Source organism: Aristolochia californica, unplaced genomic scaffold (genome assembly GCF_029961685.1).
Source record: "Aristolochia californica isolate CCGP_79_NKW_82.1479 unplaced genomic scaffold, dmAriCali1.0.hap1 SCAF_7, whole genome shotgun sequence".
Taxonomy (NCBI): domain Eukaryota; kingdom Viridiplantae; phylum Streptophyta; class Magnoliopsida; order Piperales; family Aristolochiaceae; genus Aristolochia; species Aristolochia californica.
This window is the reverse complement of record NW_027182268.1, coordinates 40,612,280-40,625,225: the sequence shown is the minus strand read 5'-3', so window position 1 is coordinate 40,625,225 and position 12,946 is coordinate 40,612,280. Positions and strand designations below refer to the sequence as shown.

Sequence of the window (12,946 nt, the reverse complement as noted above, 5' to 3'; positions counted from 1 at the left end):
CATGAGTTATATATGTTTTTTTTTTTTCTCTCATGATAATTCGATCAGAAAAAGGAGCAGTTTTAACATCTTGTGCTTATGTTTTGCTCTAATTCCATTGCCACACAACTCTTTTAACAGATGGAAGCAGGCTCTGCTGTTCCACTGTCTGTTTTTTAACTAAAGTGCAGGTGGTCATATACGACACTGTTTATTAAGACATTCAACAAGCTGATGAAGATGACTCTGGTGATCAAATTGAATCGTTGACAATCATTCAAAGATAGATCCATAGATACTGTTTCACGCTGGGAGCATAGACGATCGAATGAGAGAGCAACTCGGGGATTCAGCGTATCAAGGCCGGTGCGGAAATGTTCAAGATAAGAGTAGAATGTCATCCACCGGTGAAGTTTCTCTGATTTGTTCCAATGTTCTTCTTTGTTAAACTTTATCCTCTTTTAAGCGGATTTCTTTTCTAGGTGCGGAAATCCTTTACCTTTGAAACCTTTACAAGCTCTAAAAACTGCCATCGTGGCCTTTTTCGGAGGCTTCTAGGTGAACGTTGAGCTAGCAAAATCTAGTACTAATTGCTGAGATTACCTCGTTTCTTTTCCGTTACTGCTACGTTGCCGTCGGCAGCAAGAGTTTGAGCCCAAGTTTGAGGACACGAATGTTCCCAAATCTTACATATTTCACACCCTTATTATTTTACATGATGAACAACGGCTTCTGTGCTGAAACTGGAACGTCGACTTGTAAGGATTTGAAGACATTCTCCACCTGAACTACATGTTTGATGGCAAATTCAACTCTGATCTATAACTAAAAAGAGAAAACAGGATCTGTGCCTCTTGATAGTTGAACATATGTAGATCCTCACAATATAGAACAAGGGTCATGGTTTGGTTCTTGATACTGATATACATAAGGTGGAACACTAGCCTGGTTAGCCCAAGCTATTGGCTTAACGGTCTTGGTTACATCGTGTGATTTGTAATCATCATCCTGCTTCTTCTTCTGGTCCATCGGGGTGACACTAACGAGTTCCGCAAAACCCATGGTCTTTCTGAGAAGCCTTGTCAAATTAATCGAATCGACTCCCTCTCCAATAACAACAATTTTGTTTTTCTCCTCGCCTTCAATGGCAGCTGATAGCACTCCTGTAACAACGCCACAAAAAACCAATACTGATTCCAATGGAACAAGCTCGAAGCTGAAATATGATAACTAGGAAATTATAAATCCGAACAAAGCTTCAGTGCAGAATCCATTTAAAAGATTTGGATACTAAGTTTTTACCTGGAACACCAACTACAACCTTCATGGCCTTGCTTCGAGTCTTGGGATTATTCATCTGCAGCTTCAGGACTGTCTTTTGCTAAAAAAAAAATCAACCACGGGGAGTTAGGGAATATGCATAACCCCTTGATTTAAAGGAGAGTTCCACGCCCATAACTTGTTACCTTCATCTTCGTGATCACTTGGCGAGCTACGCGATTGGAATTCTTTCCTCCGGGCCTCAGTTACAACAGGAGAAACTTTCCGATGCGAGGCACGACAAGAAATCCCGGCAAGTGGACGATGTACCAGCCAACGTCCCCTCTGCATTTATATACAGGCATGCCCAGCTCGAAGGTACGTAATCAGAATGCCAAGGCGAGACGCTAATACCCACACAAATCTCACATCGAACTTGTGGAATAGTCACATTGAAAGGGACGATTGTCATCAGGTAAAAAAAAATAAAATAAGAGAAGCAACCAAGAGAGCCTAACTTTTCTAGATGGGACGAGGACAAATAAAACTGCATCAAGGCATAGGTAGGCTTGTTGGACTTTGTCACAGAATCGTGGCTCGCACACTGTCTCTACCCTTGCGATCGTTGCACTCCGTTGGCGGTCGTCGAAGAGAGAAGTTGAAGCTTGGAAAGCATCAGCAACTGCAAGCATCCAGGAGGCACAGCGATTAGTGTCATATCGCGAGCCACCCAAACCTGTCCCTTATCAGTCTGAAGTTGGTCCGTTTGAAGTTGGAAAATGTCGGTTTGGCGAAATTTTCCCAAGCGAATGAGTCAGGAATGGCTGACTCAAAATGATTGGTTGCCGCCCGATGAAATGAATGCTTGAGCTACGGATTAATTAATTATGAAATTTGGGTTTAGAAATAATTATGAACTAAACTAATGATTATTTTATTATTCAAATTTAATTTTTATTCTAATAAATTTTATAAATAAATTTAAATAATTATTTCATCATTGTTTAGTCACTAAGATTTTAAGTAACAAATCATCTTAAATATAAGAAAACTTAAACTTAAGCTTAGGATAAAAAAATTAGAATTTTTAAAAAATTAATCAATATAAGTTTGGATTCTAATATTTTATTAGTATTATTTACTTAAAATAAATTTATCATATAAATAAATCGATATTATAAAATAATTTTATGGTTCCGGACCAAAATTTGAAACTTTTAATCCCAATTCGGCCGATCACTGACGAACCCTCACAGTCATCATTCGTAATTGGCCCAGTGCTCCAGCTCTTCGAAAGGGCTATAATCATCCGCAGCGACAGCTGGAGGCCCAGGCTCATAGGTTAGAGGGTGGTTTCGTAAAACAAATATATAAAGGGGCTAATTCTCATGGGAACGACTGCAAGCCAAGAACTAGTGAACTGTGCCGCCTTCCTCCTTACTCCCCTCGTCGTCTCCGTGCGCAATCTCCGAATCCATCTCTGCTGTGCGATAGCTCTTGTGAAGATTGGAGCTCGACAGACTAGATCGGTCAGTTTGATGTCTTTCTATCATTTTGTCTTCCCAAACTAAAGCCCCATGGATGGGACTTCTAATTTATTACTCTTTGCACCGTAGACCCGTAGATACTCTCGTATAGACTAGTTCATGACTTCATGCTACTGTTTGATTGTACGATTTGCTACTATCTGCATCTGGTTGATATTTTTATTTTCTAATCTACGTTTGCGAATTCGTTTTATTTTCTTGAATTCAATATCTTACTTATGCTCGTTTGAGAAAAAAAATCTGAATTTATGCTCATATTGGGGCTCCGCTGCAGGTGCAGAATTTGTCCAGCTTTCTGTCTTTTAACTGAATTTTATTGGTTTAAATGTGAGAAAGAAAAGAGAGACCTTGAAAAAATGCTCATATTGTGATCCCTGGAAGTCATTGATTAGGCTTGACCTCGAACTATGTTCACCTCTGTTTCCTTTCTATTATGTTCTTCCCTTAACATATTTTGGTTCCTGTTGCCATGTCTCTCTGAAGGTCTTTCTACCATTACAAAAATTGCTAATTTTCTTTTATTTTGGGTTTTACTTTCTTCATGACTTAGATTTATCGTCTTAATCGCCCGTCCATAAATTTATCCTCTTATTGCCCGTCTCCTTACTGGTGTATATTATTGGCACTCTTCTACTAATTTAGCTACAAGCAAAAGGCGAATATTTTGCTTTCAACTTCTGCAACATTGTCACATGGCTTGAAGAGAGTCCATTTTTTTCCAATTTATTTCTGAGCTGCATGGAGAGTATCTTAACTAAATACATGTCTCGTGCAGATAACTCATGGCAGCTAATGAGGATTCAGGTTCTTCTGTGAAAAAATTAAGTGAATCTGGCAATGACCTCCCAATCTTCGGTGCTGAGAATTTACAAAGTAACTTAAAAGTTATCTACTACAGGTTTGTCTCTACTAGTCTACTGCATATTATATAATTGAGACAAATTTGTGTACTTTTAATTATTGCAAAGTGTGGGACTACGTTAAACCGAAAAGATTGATTTTCAACTTGTCATACATCAAAGACACTCACAAGCTCTTAATGTGCATGATCTGCATTCTTCTGTTGAAGGAGAGGACATGCTCAAATAATGGAAATAACAATGCACAGACTGCAAATTGATTAAGGTTATAAATATGAAGAGAGTTTCTGGAAACATGAAAGTCCTATTGGCCATTTCACCTTCTCTTTTTAGCTTTAGGAGGAACACGTGATCCATGAATGGCCAGTCCCTTATCCAGAATTTCTTGCATAATCTCATCAAGATTTTGGGCCAGCTAATTCCTGTTTTCGAATAACTTAGATTATTGCAAGAGTCCCCATCGATGAATCAAGCAATTCCTGTGTGTTAAAGTTAGGCTAGTTGCTCCCAAATGACTATCGATACTTGGAAAACCTCTTTCTAACTCAAAATCGTAGGTTACTTTCAAGCCTAAACCAATATGAGACTATTCCCACACTACATCAAAATTATCACTCTCAGACAACTAGTATGAGATGTGGAGCACATGTACAACTATGGATTGTGGTTTTTTACCCAACAACTCTCTCCCTCATGTCCAGGCCTAAATTGACAACTTGACTTTAGATATAGAGTGCAATAAGTGGGCCACAGAGGATAAACACAAGGCCATACAGAACATCCATGGGTTTGGGTTGGCTCTCATACCATGTTAAAGTAGGGCCTGAATAGCCAAAGTTAGGAGTTTTTTCTCAACTAATAAGTATAGGATCTTTTCAAGTCCAAACCAATTTGGATCTATTCTCTTACACGAAACAACTCTCCTCTTAGACAACTAGCCTGAGATATGGAGCATATGTACAACTTTAGACTGGTGGAACTTTTTTATCCACCAACACTCTTGAAAATCAATCAGTTCTGAAGGTATAACCCTTGCCTTTGATTAAACCTGTCTTCTTGAGGAGTGAGAGAAGGAGACTAGGGAAGAGGAAGAAAAACATACATCACATTCTATTACAGTGTGAACTCAGCAGAAAAGTATGGCAGCAATTCTGAGCAAATTCAATATCCTATACTTTCCAAAGACCTTTTATCAAGTTCATTCAACAAAACTATTCATGATCTCTTCCTAAATATGGAAAGATTCATCAGAAGACATCATTAGCTGCCGTTCTTTGGTTTTTAAGGTTAGAAAGGAACAAGAGAACATGCCAGCACTCATGCAGCTCCCTAGGACATGTCATAGAGTCATCCATCATTTAATACTACTCCGGGCCTCTAACTCTTCAGCACATGCCACCCATCCTGAGCTCCATCATAAGAAGACATTTGAATACCATCATAATTTCCATGACAACCCATGCCCTGTAATAGCAAAATGGAAACCTCCTCCACCCTTGTGGAGGAAGTTAGATTTTTGATGGTTCATCACTTGGAAATTCAGATCTAGCAGGCTTTGGTGGAAGCCTGAAAGATTACAATGGATCCATCCTCTTTCTCTAATCATGTCCACTTGCAGACAGCGATTCCACAAATCATCTATGGCATACGAATTGCAGCACAGAACCCTCCTGATCCCCTCATCATAGAGGGGAACCTAGCCAGAGTAATCTCATGGGCTGGTGTGAAAGCTAGGACTCCATGAGGCTAGGCTACATATTTGATGAAGTTACAGATCTCTCCTCCCCACGACAGATTGAGTGGAGACATATACCAAGATCAGCAAATACCCTTTCCAGCTTCTAGCGAAAGAGGGATCTCCTTCCCTTTGTAATTCTGGGATCTCCCCCTCATGTACTTTGTATATACTTTGCCATTTTTCAAGGAAGTGAAGAAGAGTGCTTATGTGGTTTTAAATTGTGCCTGAAAGCATAGAAGCTAAATTAGCAAGAGAATTCCTGTTGACATTCAATTTTTTTGGAGCTAAATGGGGTCCTAGCACTTAGTGGATCCAACTGCTTTCTTTGGTAGTGGTAGACAAAGTGTTTTCCTTTGACAAAAAGAAGCCTCTGGCCCCTTGCTGGAGTTATCCTTTTTTATGTGTGTTAGATTAGACCCGGTTCTATCCCAAAATGACTAGCTACTTACTAGACTTATAACCCAACCTTTTACATCAACAGATTCTCAAACCATTTTAAAAGCGTGACCTTTTATTTATGCTAACACATCAATAGGTTCTCAAACTATTTTCAAAAGTGAGATTTTTCACTTATGCTAACACATCCCGTACATGTCCAAGCGTGGCAGAACAGATGGATGGGCTTGTGATGTGGACTTATGCATGGGGCATAGATCAAACAAGCAAATGGGCTTAGTTTCAAACCTAGTTATAATATAGTCTGATTGCATCCCAAAATAATGATCCACTTAGAAGGATTATAACTTAACCTTCTATATCAACATATTTCCATTATCAGATGTTGCTGAAATTGGAATAGAGGTTAAATTATGAGAAAATTTTGTTAGGAATTAGATGCCCTAATTCAAAACTAACGAGAGCAATAATAAGCGCAGAAGAAGAAAAAACAAGCACGAAGAACACAAGATTTATACAGGTTCATCTCAAGGTGAGACTCCGTCCTGTCTTTTGCCGCTGCAGTAATCCATTATGAAGATGAAATAGTTTACAAGAGAAATTGCACATACTCCTGTTTTTTTCTAACCTCTCTCAGCCACAACTGATGATCCTCCTCGATGATCACCCTAACAATGGTGCCCCCAAATATAAAGAGAAAAGTAGGGCAACTGTAATACAAGAGTGAAATCCCCAAGCTACCCTTAATGAAATAGCAATCAATATATCCGCGTACCGACTCAGCGTAAGGCGTTAATTAGACTCCATAATTTAACAAATTCTTGTTGATTTTCAATCTTTTGGAGGTAGCTGGGGGAATAATCGTAGCATCTATTGGATCCAATTGCTGCATCTATAGTAATAAACAAAGTCTTCTCTTTAGTAGTAAGTAGCCCCTAACTCCCGCCTTGCGATTTCTTTTTTCTGTTCAATCCAGCATGTTGCCAAAAGCTCCTACGAGAAAACTATGGATCTTTTCTACCTTTAACGAAATTCCCTCACACTTCCTAAAAAAAGATAATAAAAGTAACCTATGGATCTTTCTTGGGAAGCCCTTATGAAAAGCTCCTTTATTCCAAAAGCATCAACCTTTCTTCTCAAGCCTCATACTTGAAGCTAAGGTGGAGAGGTGGACAATCAAAGAGTAAAACCTCTTGGTTGGAACTCAATAAGCATGTGACCAATCAAAAGTGGACATGTATAAACTGAAAATCAACTCCTGTGCAAAGTGAGACCAAATTCTGAGGCAGCAAGACAGTGGATGAAAGGTGGTCATCTGAATTCATCTCCCAAACTGCACATACTGCAGTGTAGGTAATATGGCAATTGCTTCCAGTGCAATAATCATTTCTTGCCAGAAGAATGCTAGCCAGCACATTAGGGAGTCATTTGCTCATGATTTTTGTCACTTTTTCGGACTTGAGATGTCTGCCTCATAAACGATCAGTGCTAATTCAGGAATGCCAATGATTAACATATTGACCAAACATTGATCTAATGGCAAGATGATCTGGGTTGATGTGATGATGCGTCCGGCCAGAGCTTGTTGGACTGAGAGGATATCATAAAACACTTTTAATAACACTATAATTTTATTGTCCAAGAAAGTGTGCAAAAATCATTGGTAGGACGAAGAAAGAAAGGGAAAAATGAGGGAAGTCAGAGGTGGGAGGGTCCATACATTGGGGAATGTGTACAAGCCCTGCATCAGAAATTACCAGATTTGTATTGACAACCCTAGGCTGTTCATCCCATTAACATGAGGAAGATGGGCCTCTTGCTCCTCAGGAGGGCATAAGACTGTTCTTAAGCTTCTTGTTTTTTATGGTGTAATTTCCTAAGTGGCCATCAACAGAAACTACTAGCTAATGCTTAATGACAATTGCTTTTGAGGTTTGCTTTAAATTGTTGTTGGTATATTTTACTTTTGATTATTTATACTCTTTAATATGATTTCCTGACTTCAGCCGGACCTTTTTATCAATCATTGGTGGAGTGGTTGCGGGAATTCTGGGACTTACTGGTTTCATGTGCTTTGTTGTCTATTTCCTTATTATGGCCATGACTTCCTTGGGACTTGCTGCAAAGGCAAAATTCTCCATCAATTCATATTTTGACTATTGGAACCGGATTGTGTTTGAAGGCTTTCTTGGTGGGCTGATGGTATGATATCTGGATTTCAATCTTTTGTGGTTGTTTCTTAGCTTTCTCTCCTTGGAACTATTTTTATGATGCTTTGACGATGATTTTTTGCCTCTGGAGTTTGTTATTTTCATTGTAGAGAATTACTAAAATATACGTTCTCTGTCATCTTGTGGATATGCAGGTCCTCTTAGTTGACCACCATGGAAAGTTTCTATATCTCATTTTTGTTACATGAAAAATCAAATGAACTACCAAGTCTTTGTTTGATTTCTTCTCCATTTCTACCATAACACAATTTCGAGGTTACTTTGTGGTCCTTTGAGCTGCAACTTTAAAGAGCCACTATGCTTCACTTGCTCGAGGGCCAGCCAGAAGTAAAAGAATAATATTCGAAAGACGGCACCTTTTCCTTGTGTCCACTTATATATAAAACATCTGGAAACATTCTAAAGAGCTAGTCTAAGATTGACCTGTTGAGATAAGAATCTATGATTACTTCAACTCACTCTTGCTCTAAGATCAAAATAAAATTGCAATAGTTTATGTCTGAATGAGAACACTTCAAATTCTTCATGGACATCTTTCATGTTATGCAAATGGGTTTCTTATATCAGAGAGATCCATTTTTCTACTTCAGTGGAGTTCCTTTGCCACATATTTATAATTATTTGAATACATGCAGAAACCTGGGCTCTTTCCTTTCATTTGAAAGTTATTTATTTCACCCAACGTGCCCTATTTTGGTTTTTGCTGATTGTGTGAAACTACTTACAACATCTTGTGGTCTTCTGCAGTCGTTCGTGCTGTTCTGGACGTATCCTTTTTGATTTCTTTGAGCAACATAAGTAGATAATACGAAATCCACCAGTAAAATAGTCCATTTTATTAATCACTTTATATTTGACGTTAAGGTCCTTTGTAATCCTAATTCTGGTTGTTTTCTACTTCCTGCCAAATAACTGTCATGGACCAATATGCACCTCACCCTATTACACCGAGCGGATTGTTTGAATTTTGGATCCTTAACTTGAGACAGATTCGCTTATGATATTGTGCACATCTTCTGAGGATATCCAAAGGTTGTAAGAATTGACACCCTCATTGAATTCTCAGCTATGCTTTTCCACATTGAGCAAAGGATTCGGAGGAGTTGATAATGAACATGGGACTGATTACCTTTATTGTCGTTTACAGAGTTTTGGGGTTTATTTTCTATTATTTTTCTCATTTCTATTGGTTATTTGAGGAGCAACTTCCTGAATGTTAACAACTACAGACGATTATTGAATCGGTTCTAAGTAGGATGGTATAAATTCTTCCTTTTTCATTGCTGTTATACGATCACTTTTATAAGAAATTGGAATATTTGTGATATGACATTTTTGTAACAAGTTTATTTTACTCTTATTTATAAAATAGCATATTACTCTTGAGGAGAAAGAGATTCGGAAGAAGCTATGCTAATAATTAGCATCTTTTCCTGTTATTGTTTTTTATTTTTTAAAAGCTTTTGTTTGATGTTTCATGGATCAGATGATGATATTTTGGAATAAAAAACTTGTGTTTTTCGCAACTGATGAAGGCGCCATGTGAATCTCCCAATTGTAACTTAATAAGCTTCTCCTTCTTCCTAATGGAGAAAACGTTGAATAAAAGAAATATGAAGTAACATCCAAAATAAGCTAATAGGAAGGAGGGGGGAAGGTACTCACCGTTACCAGATAAAAAGAGAATGGCCCCTCACCTATTGACTTCGGGAGGTAGTTGGGCAAAAACCTCATAGTCAATGTTATGAATCTAGCTCAAACTAACATATTGGACTAAGTTCAACAAAACGCAGAGGATGGAGGGGACAACACTGTTCCTCGATGCTTTCCCTGTTTTTGACTCGAAACAAAGAAGACGGAGATGGACTTGTAGTCTCCCGTCTCCCCTTTTCAGCAAATGGGAAAAGTGTCCATTTCTACTTGTAGTCTCCCGTCTCCCCTTTTCAGCAAATGGGAAAAGTGTCCATTTCTACTAGATCTCCATGGCTCTTTTTATTTTTCCCTGTGTATAGACCGGTGTGAATACGGTGAGAGCAAAGACCATCGATTCTTTTCATTTGTTTGAAGAGAAGAAGGAACCTAATGGTAGTTAAACTGAACTATCACAAGTTGGACTAAATCTCAAATTCCACAATTTATATCCTTTTCGTTCCTGTATTTTGATGAGGAATTGGTATTTGATTTAGATTTAATTCTCTTTGATTTCATGTCCACAGATTGGTGACATGTTATCTACATACGCTACAACGTCTCTGTTCATTATTAATTCTTTCTATTGACAAACAAAGATTTTGGTAGCACCACCTTTCTTCTTTCATATGTCTTCAAGGTCTTTGAGCTGCTCTTCCGGTCATTCATATGAGCTCTGATGACCATTTTTTTGCTGTAACCAATCAAACCGTTTAGTTAGGTGAGTTCAATTCTCGTAACCTTTTTCTTATCAAGATTCCATGATCGACATATCTTCATGGTGAGACCAGTCTGCGGCAAATTCTGACTCACGACCCCATGAATTCGCAGACCACGAATCGAAAAGGTTCTTCTCTTCTCTCGCTGGTTGCTTAATTGGTACTGAGAGGCGTTCTGGGATCCACCCTCCCCTAAGCTTTTTGAAGATATTTCTAAAGAAAAAAGGCGGAGCTCATCCTTCACATGTGCATTCAATATTGTTATTCTACATACTACGTAACTATTAATTTACTCGACTGGACAAATCACTGCAAAACCATTACAAATAGTACTGAGGAAGAGCGGGCCCGAATCCATATCGGAGCTGTGAATTATAGCAGAAACCGTAGAAGGATGGGTCTAAGATAATTGCATCTCACTCATCGACACGATGCTTCACATCTGACATAAATGGCGGCAAGGATGCCGTCTGGTTCTCAATTACTCTCTTGAGTTATATACTTACATAATGGAACAAAGGCAAGGCTCGTTATATCTTGCTGGGACCTCGTACACGTACTGGGGTGGTACACTCCAATAAATGGGCTCGGAGTAGGTGATGCTCGACTTCTTCTCCTTTTTCTCCTCCGCGTCTGCAACAGAGATGAGTTCTGCACAGCCCAAGCGTTTTCTCAGTAATCTCGTAAGATCCACAGGGTCAACTCCTTCGCCGATCAAAACTATTTGGTCTCTGTCTGCCCCCTCTACGCCTGCCGATGACACGCCTGCAAATTCAACATAGCGTAGCTGCGTCAAGACTTGTCCGGCCGGCTTTTTGCTCTCACGGGAAATTAAACGTATTGCTCGTTCTTTTTCATTTTCTTCCAGCAATACTGGATTTAAGGAAGATGGAAGTTGTAAGAGTTGCGGTAGCTAGGTAGATGATACCTTGTTGACTAACAGCGATCTTCAAGGCTTTGCATCTTGTTTTATGGTCGTTCATATAGACTCTGATCACCATCTTTTTCTGAACCAAATGGAATCGTAGAGTCAGTAAAAACTAAAAGAGTGTTTTCTGATCTCGTGAGTATACACGGAAAGAGTGTTACCAACTGAGCACTTAAAAGAGCAGAAAAGGGAATTTAGCCATACCTTCATCATGTTGTCGCTGAGTTTCCTGAAAACCAGGTGGTGAAGAAGCTTCGGTTCTCGTCTTCTTCGTCCTTATCGAGTGAGGACTTGAATGGGTGGGGTGATGAAATTTATAGGGAATTTTACCAAAATAACCATTTAAAATAACTTATTTTGAAAAATAACGACATCATCAAATTATTTTGAAAAATACCCAATTGTGACCGGTCCACTGCACATGTGTACAGTCAAAGGCGACCCGTAAGCTTTGACTGCTTACATATCACCACATAATCAGTTCAGTGAAGTTAGATGAACACGACATCTGCCATGTCATTATTTCACCACGCCATCTTCTGCCACATAAACTGCCATGTCATTAAATAAAAACTTAAATATATTTTTTTTAAAAATAAAAAAATCAAATACACTTTTTATTTTCCCTCTTATATTTCTCCGTTCCTCTCCTCCACTCGCCCTCTCGCCGCCGCTTGGCCTCGGCCTCCTCTCCTCTCCTCTCGCCCCCTCTCCTCTCTCCCTCTCGCCACCACTTGGCCTCGCCCTCTTCTGGCCTTGCCCTCTCTCCTCTCACTGTAGTCGCTTGGCCTCGACCTCCTCTCCTCTCCTTTTGCCCTCTCTCCTCTCGCTCTCTCACCGCTGCTCGGCCTCGGCCCCCTCTAGCCTCACCCTCTCTCCTCTCGCTGCCATCGCTCAACATCGGCCTCCTCTCCTCTCCCACCCTCTCCTCTCCCCTCTCACAGTGCTGCCGCCGCTCCCCACCGGTCGGCCTCGACCTCGGCCTCGACGCCCCCCTCTCAATTAAAAGATTAAAAAATTAAAAAATCGATAATAAAATATGTTAAATTAGTAAGAGTAAGATTTTTTAATTAATTATATATTTATTTTATTTTTAATTAATTTAAATATAAGGTAATAATAAATTGAAAAAAATATATTGACAAATTTGATTTTTAAACTCAAAACTAAAATTTTCAAAATTTTTTATTAAAATAAATTTTAAATTGATTATAAAAAGGTGTTAAAATGGTAAGAGTAAGATTTTTTATAACTTATTATTTTAAATATAAGGTAATAAAAAGTGTACCGGTACATTTATTTTTTAAACTCAAATAAAATTTTCATATTTTTTTAGTTAATAAATATTTTTAATAGATAATAAAAGGTGTTGTAAGATTTTTAATTAACTAATATATATTTTTAATAATTTATTATTTTTTAAATAATGTGATAAAAATTATACAAATAAATTTTATTTTTAAACTCTAAAATATTTTTTTGTATATTTTTTCAATTTATAAATATTTTAAATTTCTAAATATTTTATTTTCTAAACATTTTAAATCTAATTAGTATACTTATTTTATTTTTTATTTTTTAAAATATAAAGTAATAAAA

The 12,946-nt window shown here is 38.2% G+C and overlaps 3 protein-coding genes across 3 annotated transcripts; 1 reads left to right on the top strand and 2 right to left on the bottom strand.

Annotated features, from left to right (window-relative positions):
• Positions 1–730: 730 nt before the first annotated feature.
• LOC137935897 (heavy metal-associated isoprenylated plant protein 46-like) lies at positions 731–1,512 on the bottom strand. Its single transcript, XM_068780297.1, has 3 exons — positions 1,446–1,512; positions 1,282–1,360; positions 731–1,142 (listed from the first exon to the last, which is right to left on the bottom strand). Exons 1-3 carry the CDS (start codon positions 1,449–1,451, stop codon positions 859–861), a joined length of 369 nt encoding a protein of 122 aa, XP_068636398.1. The 5' UTR covers positions 1,452–1,512; the 3' UTR covers positions 731–858.
• A 1,142-nt stretch (positions 1,513–2,654) lies between these two features.
• LOC137936972 (uncharacterized) lies at positions 2,655–9,368 on the top strand. The gene is made up of 5 exons (XM_068781962.1): positions 2,655–2,768; positions 3,562–3,684; positions 7,787–7,982; positions 8,759–8,778; positions 9,001–9,368. The coding sequence occupies exons 2-5, from the start codon at positions 3,569–3,571 to the stop codon at positions 9,029–9,031; spliced, it is 363 nt and encodes a 120-aa protein (XP_068638063.1). The 5' UTR covers positions 2,655–2,768; positions 3,562–3,568; the 3' UTR covers positions 9,032–9,368.
• A 1,289-nt stretch (positions 9,369–10,657) lies between these two features.
• Positions 10,658–11,616, bottom strand: LOC137935878 (heavy metal-associated isoprenylated plant protein 16-like). Its single transcript, XM_068780271.1, has 3 exons — positions 11,552–11,616; positions 11,348–11,426; positions 10,658–11,184 (listed from the first exon to the last, which is right to left on the bottom strand). The coding sequence occupies exons 1-3, from the start codon at positions 11,558–11,560 to the stop codon at positions 10,922–10,924; spliced, it is 351 nt and encodes a 116-aa protein (XP_068636372.1). The 5' UTR covers positions 11,561–11,616; the 3' UTR covers positions 10,658–10,921.
• Positions 11,617–12,946: the final 1,330 nt, after the last annotated feature.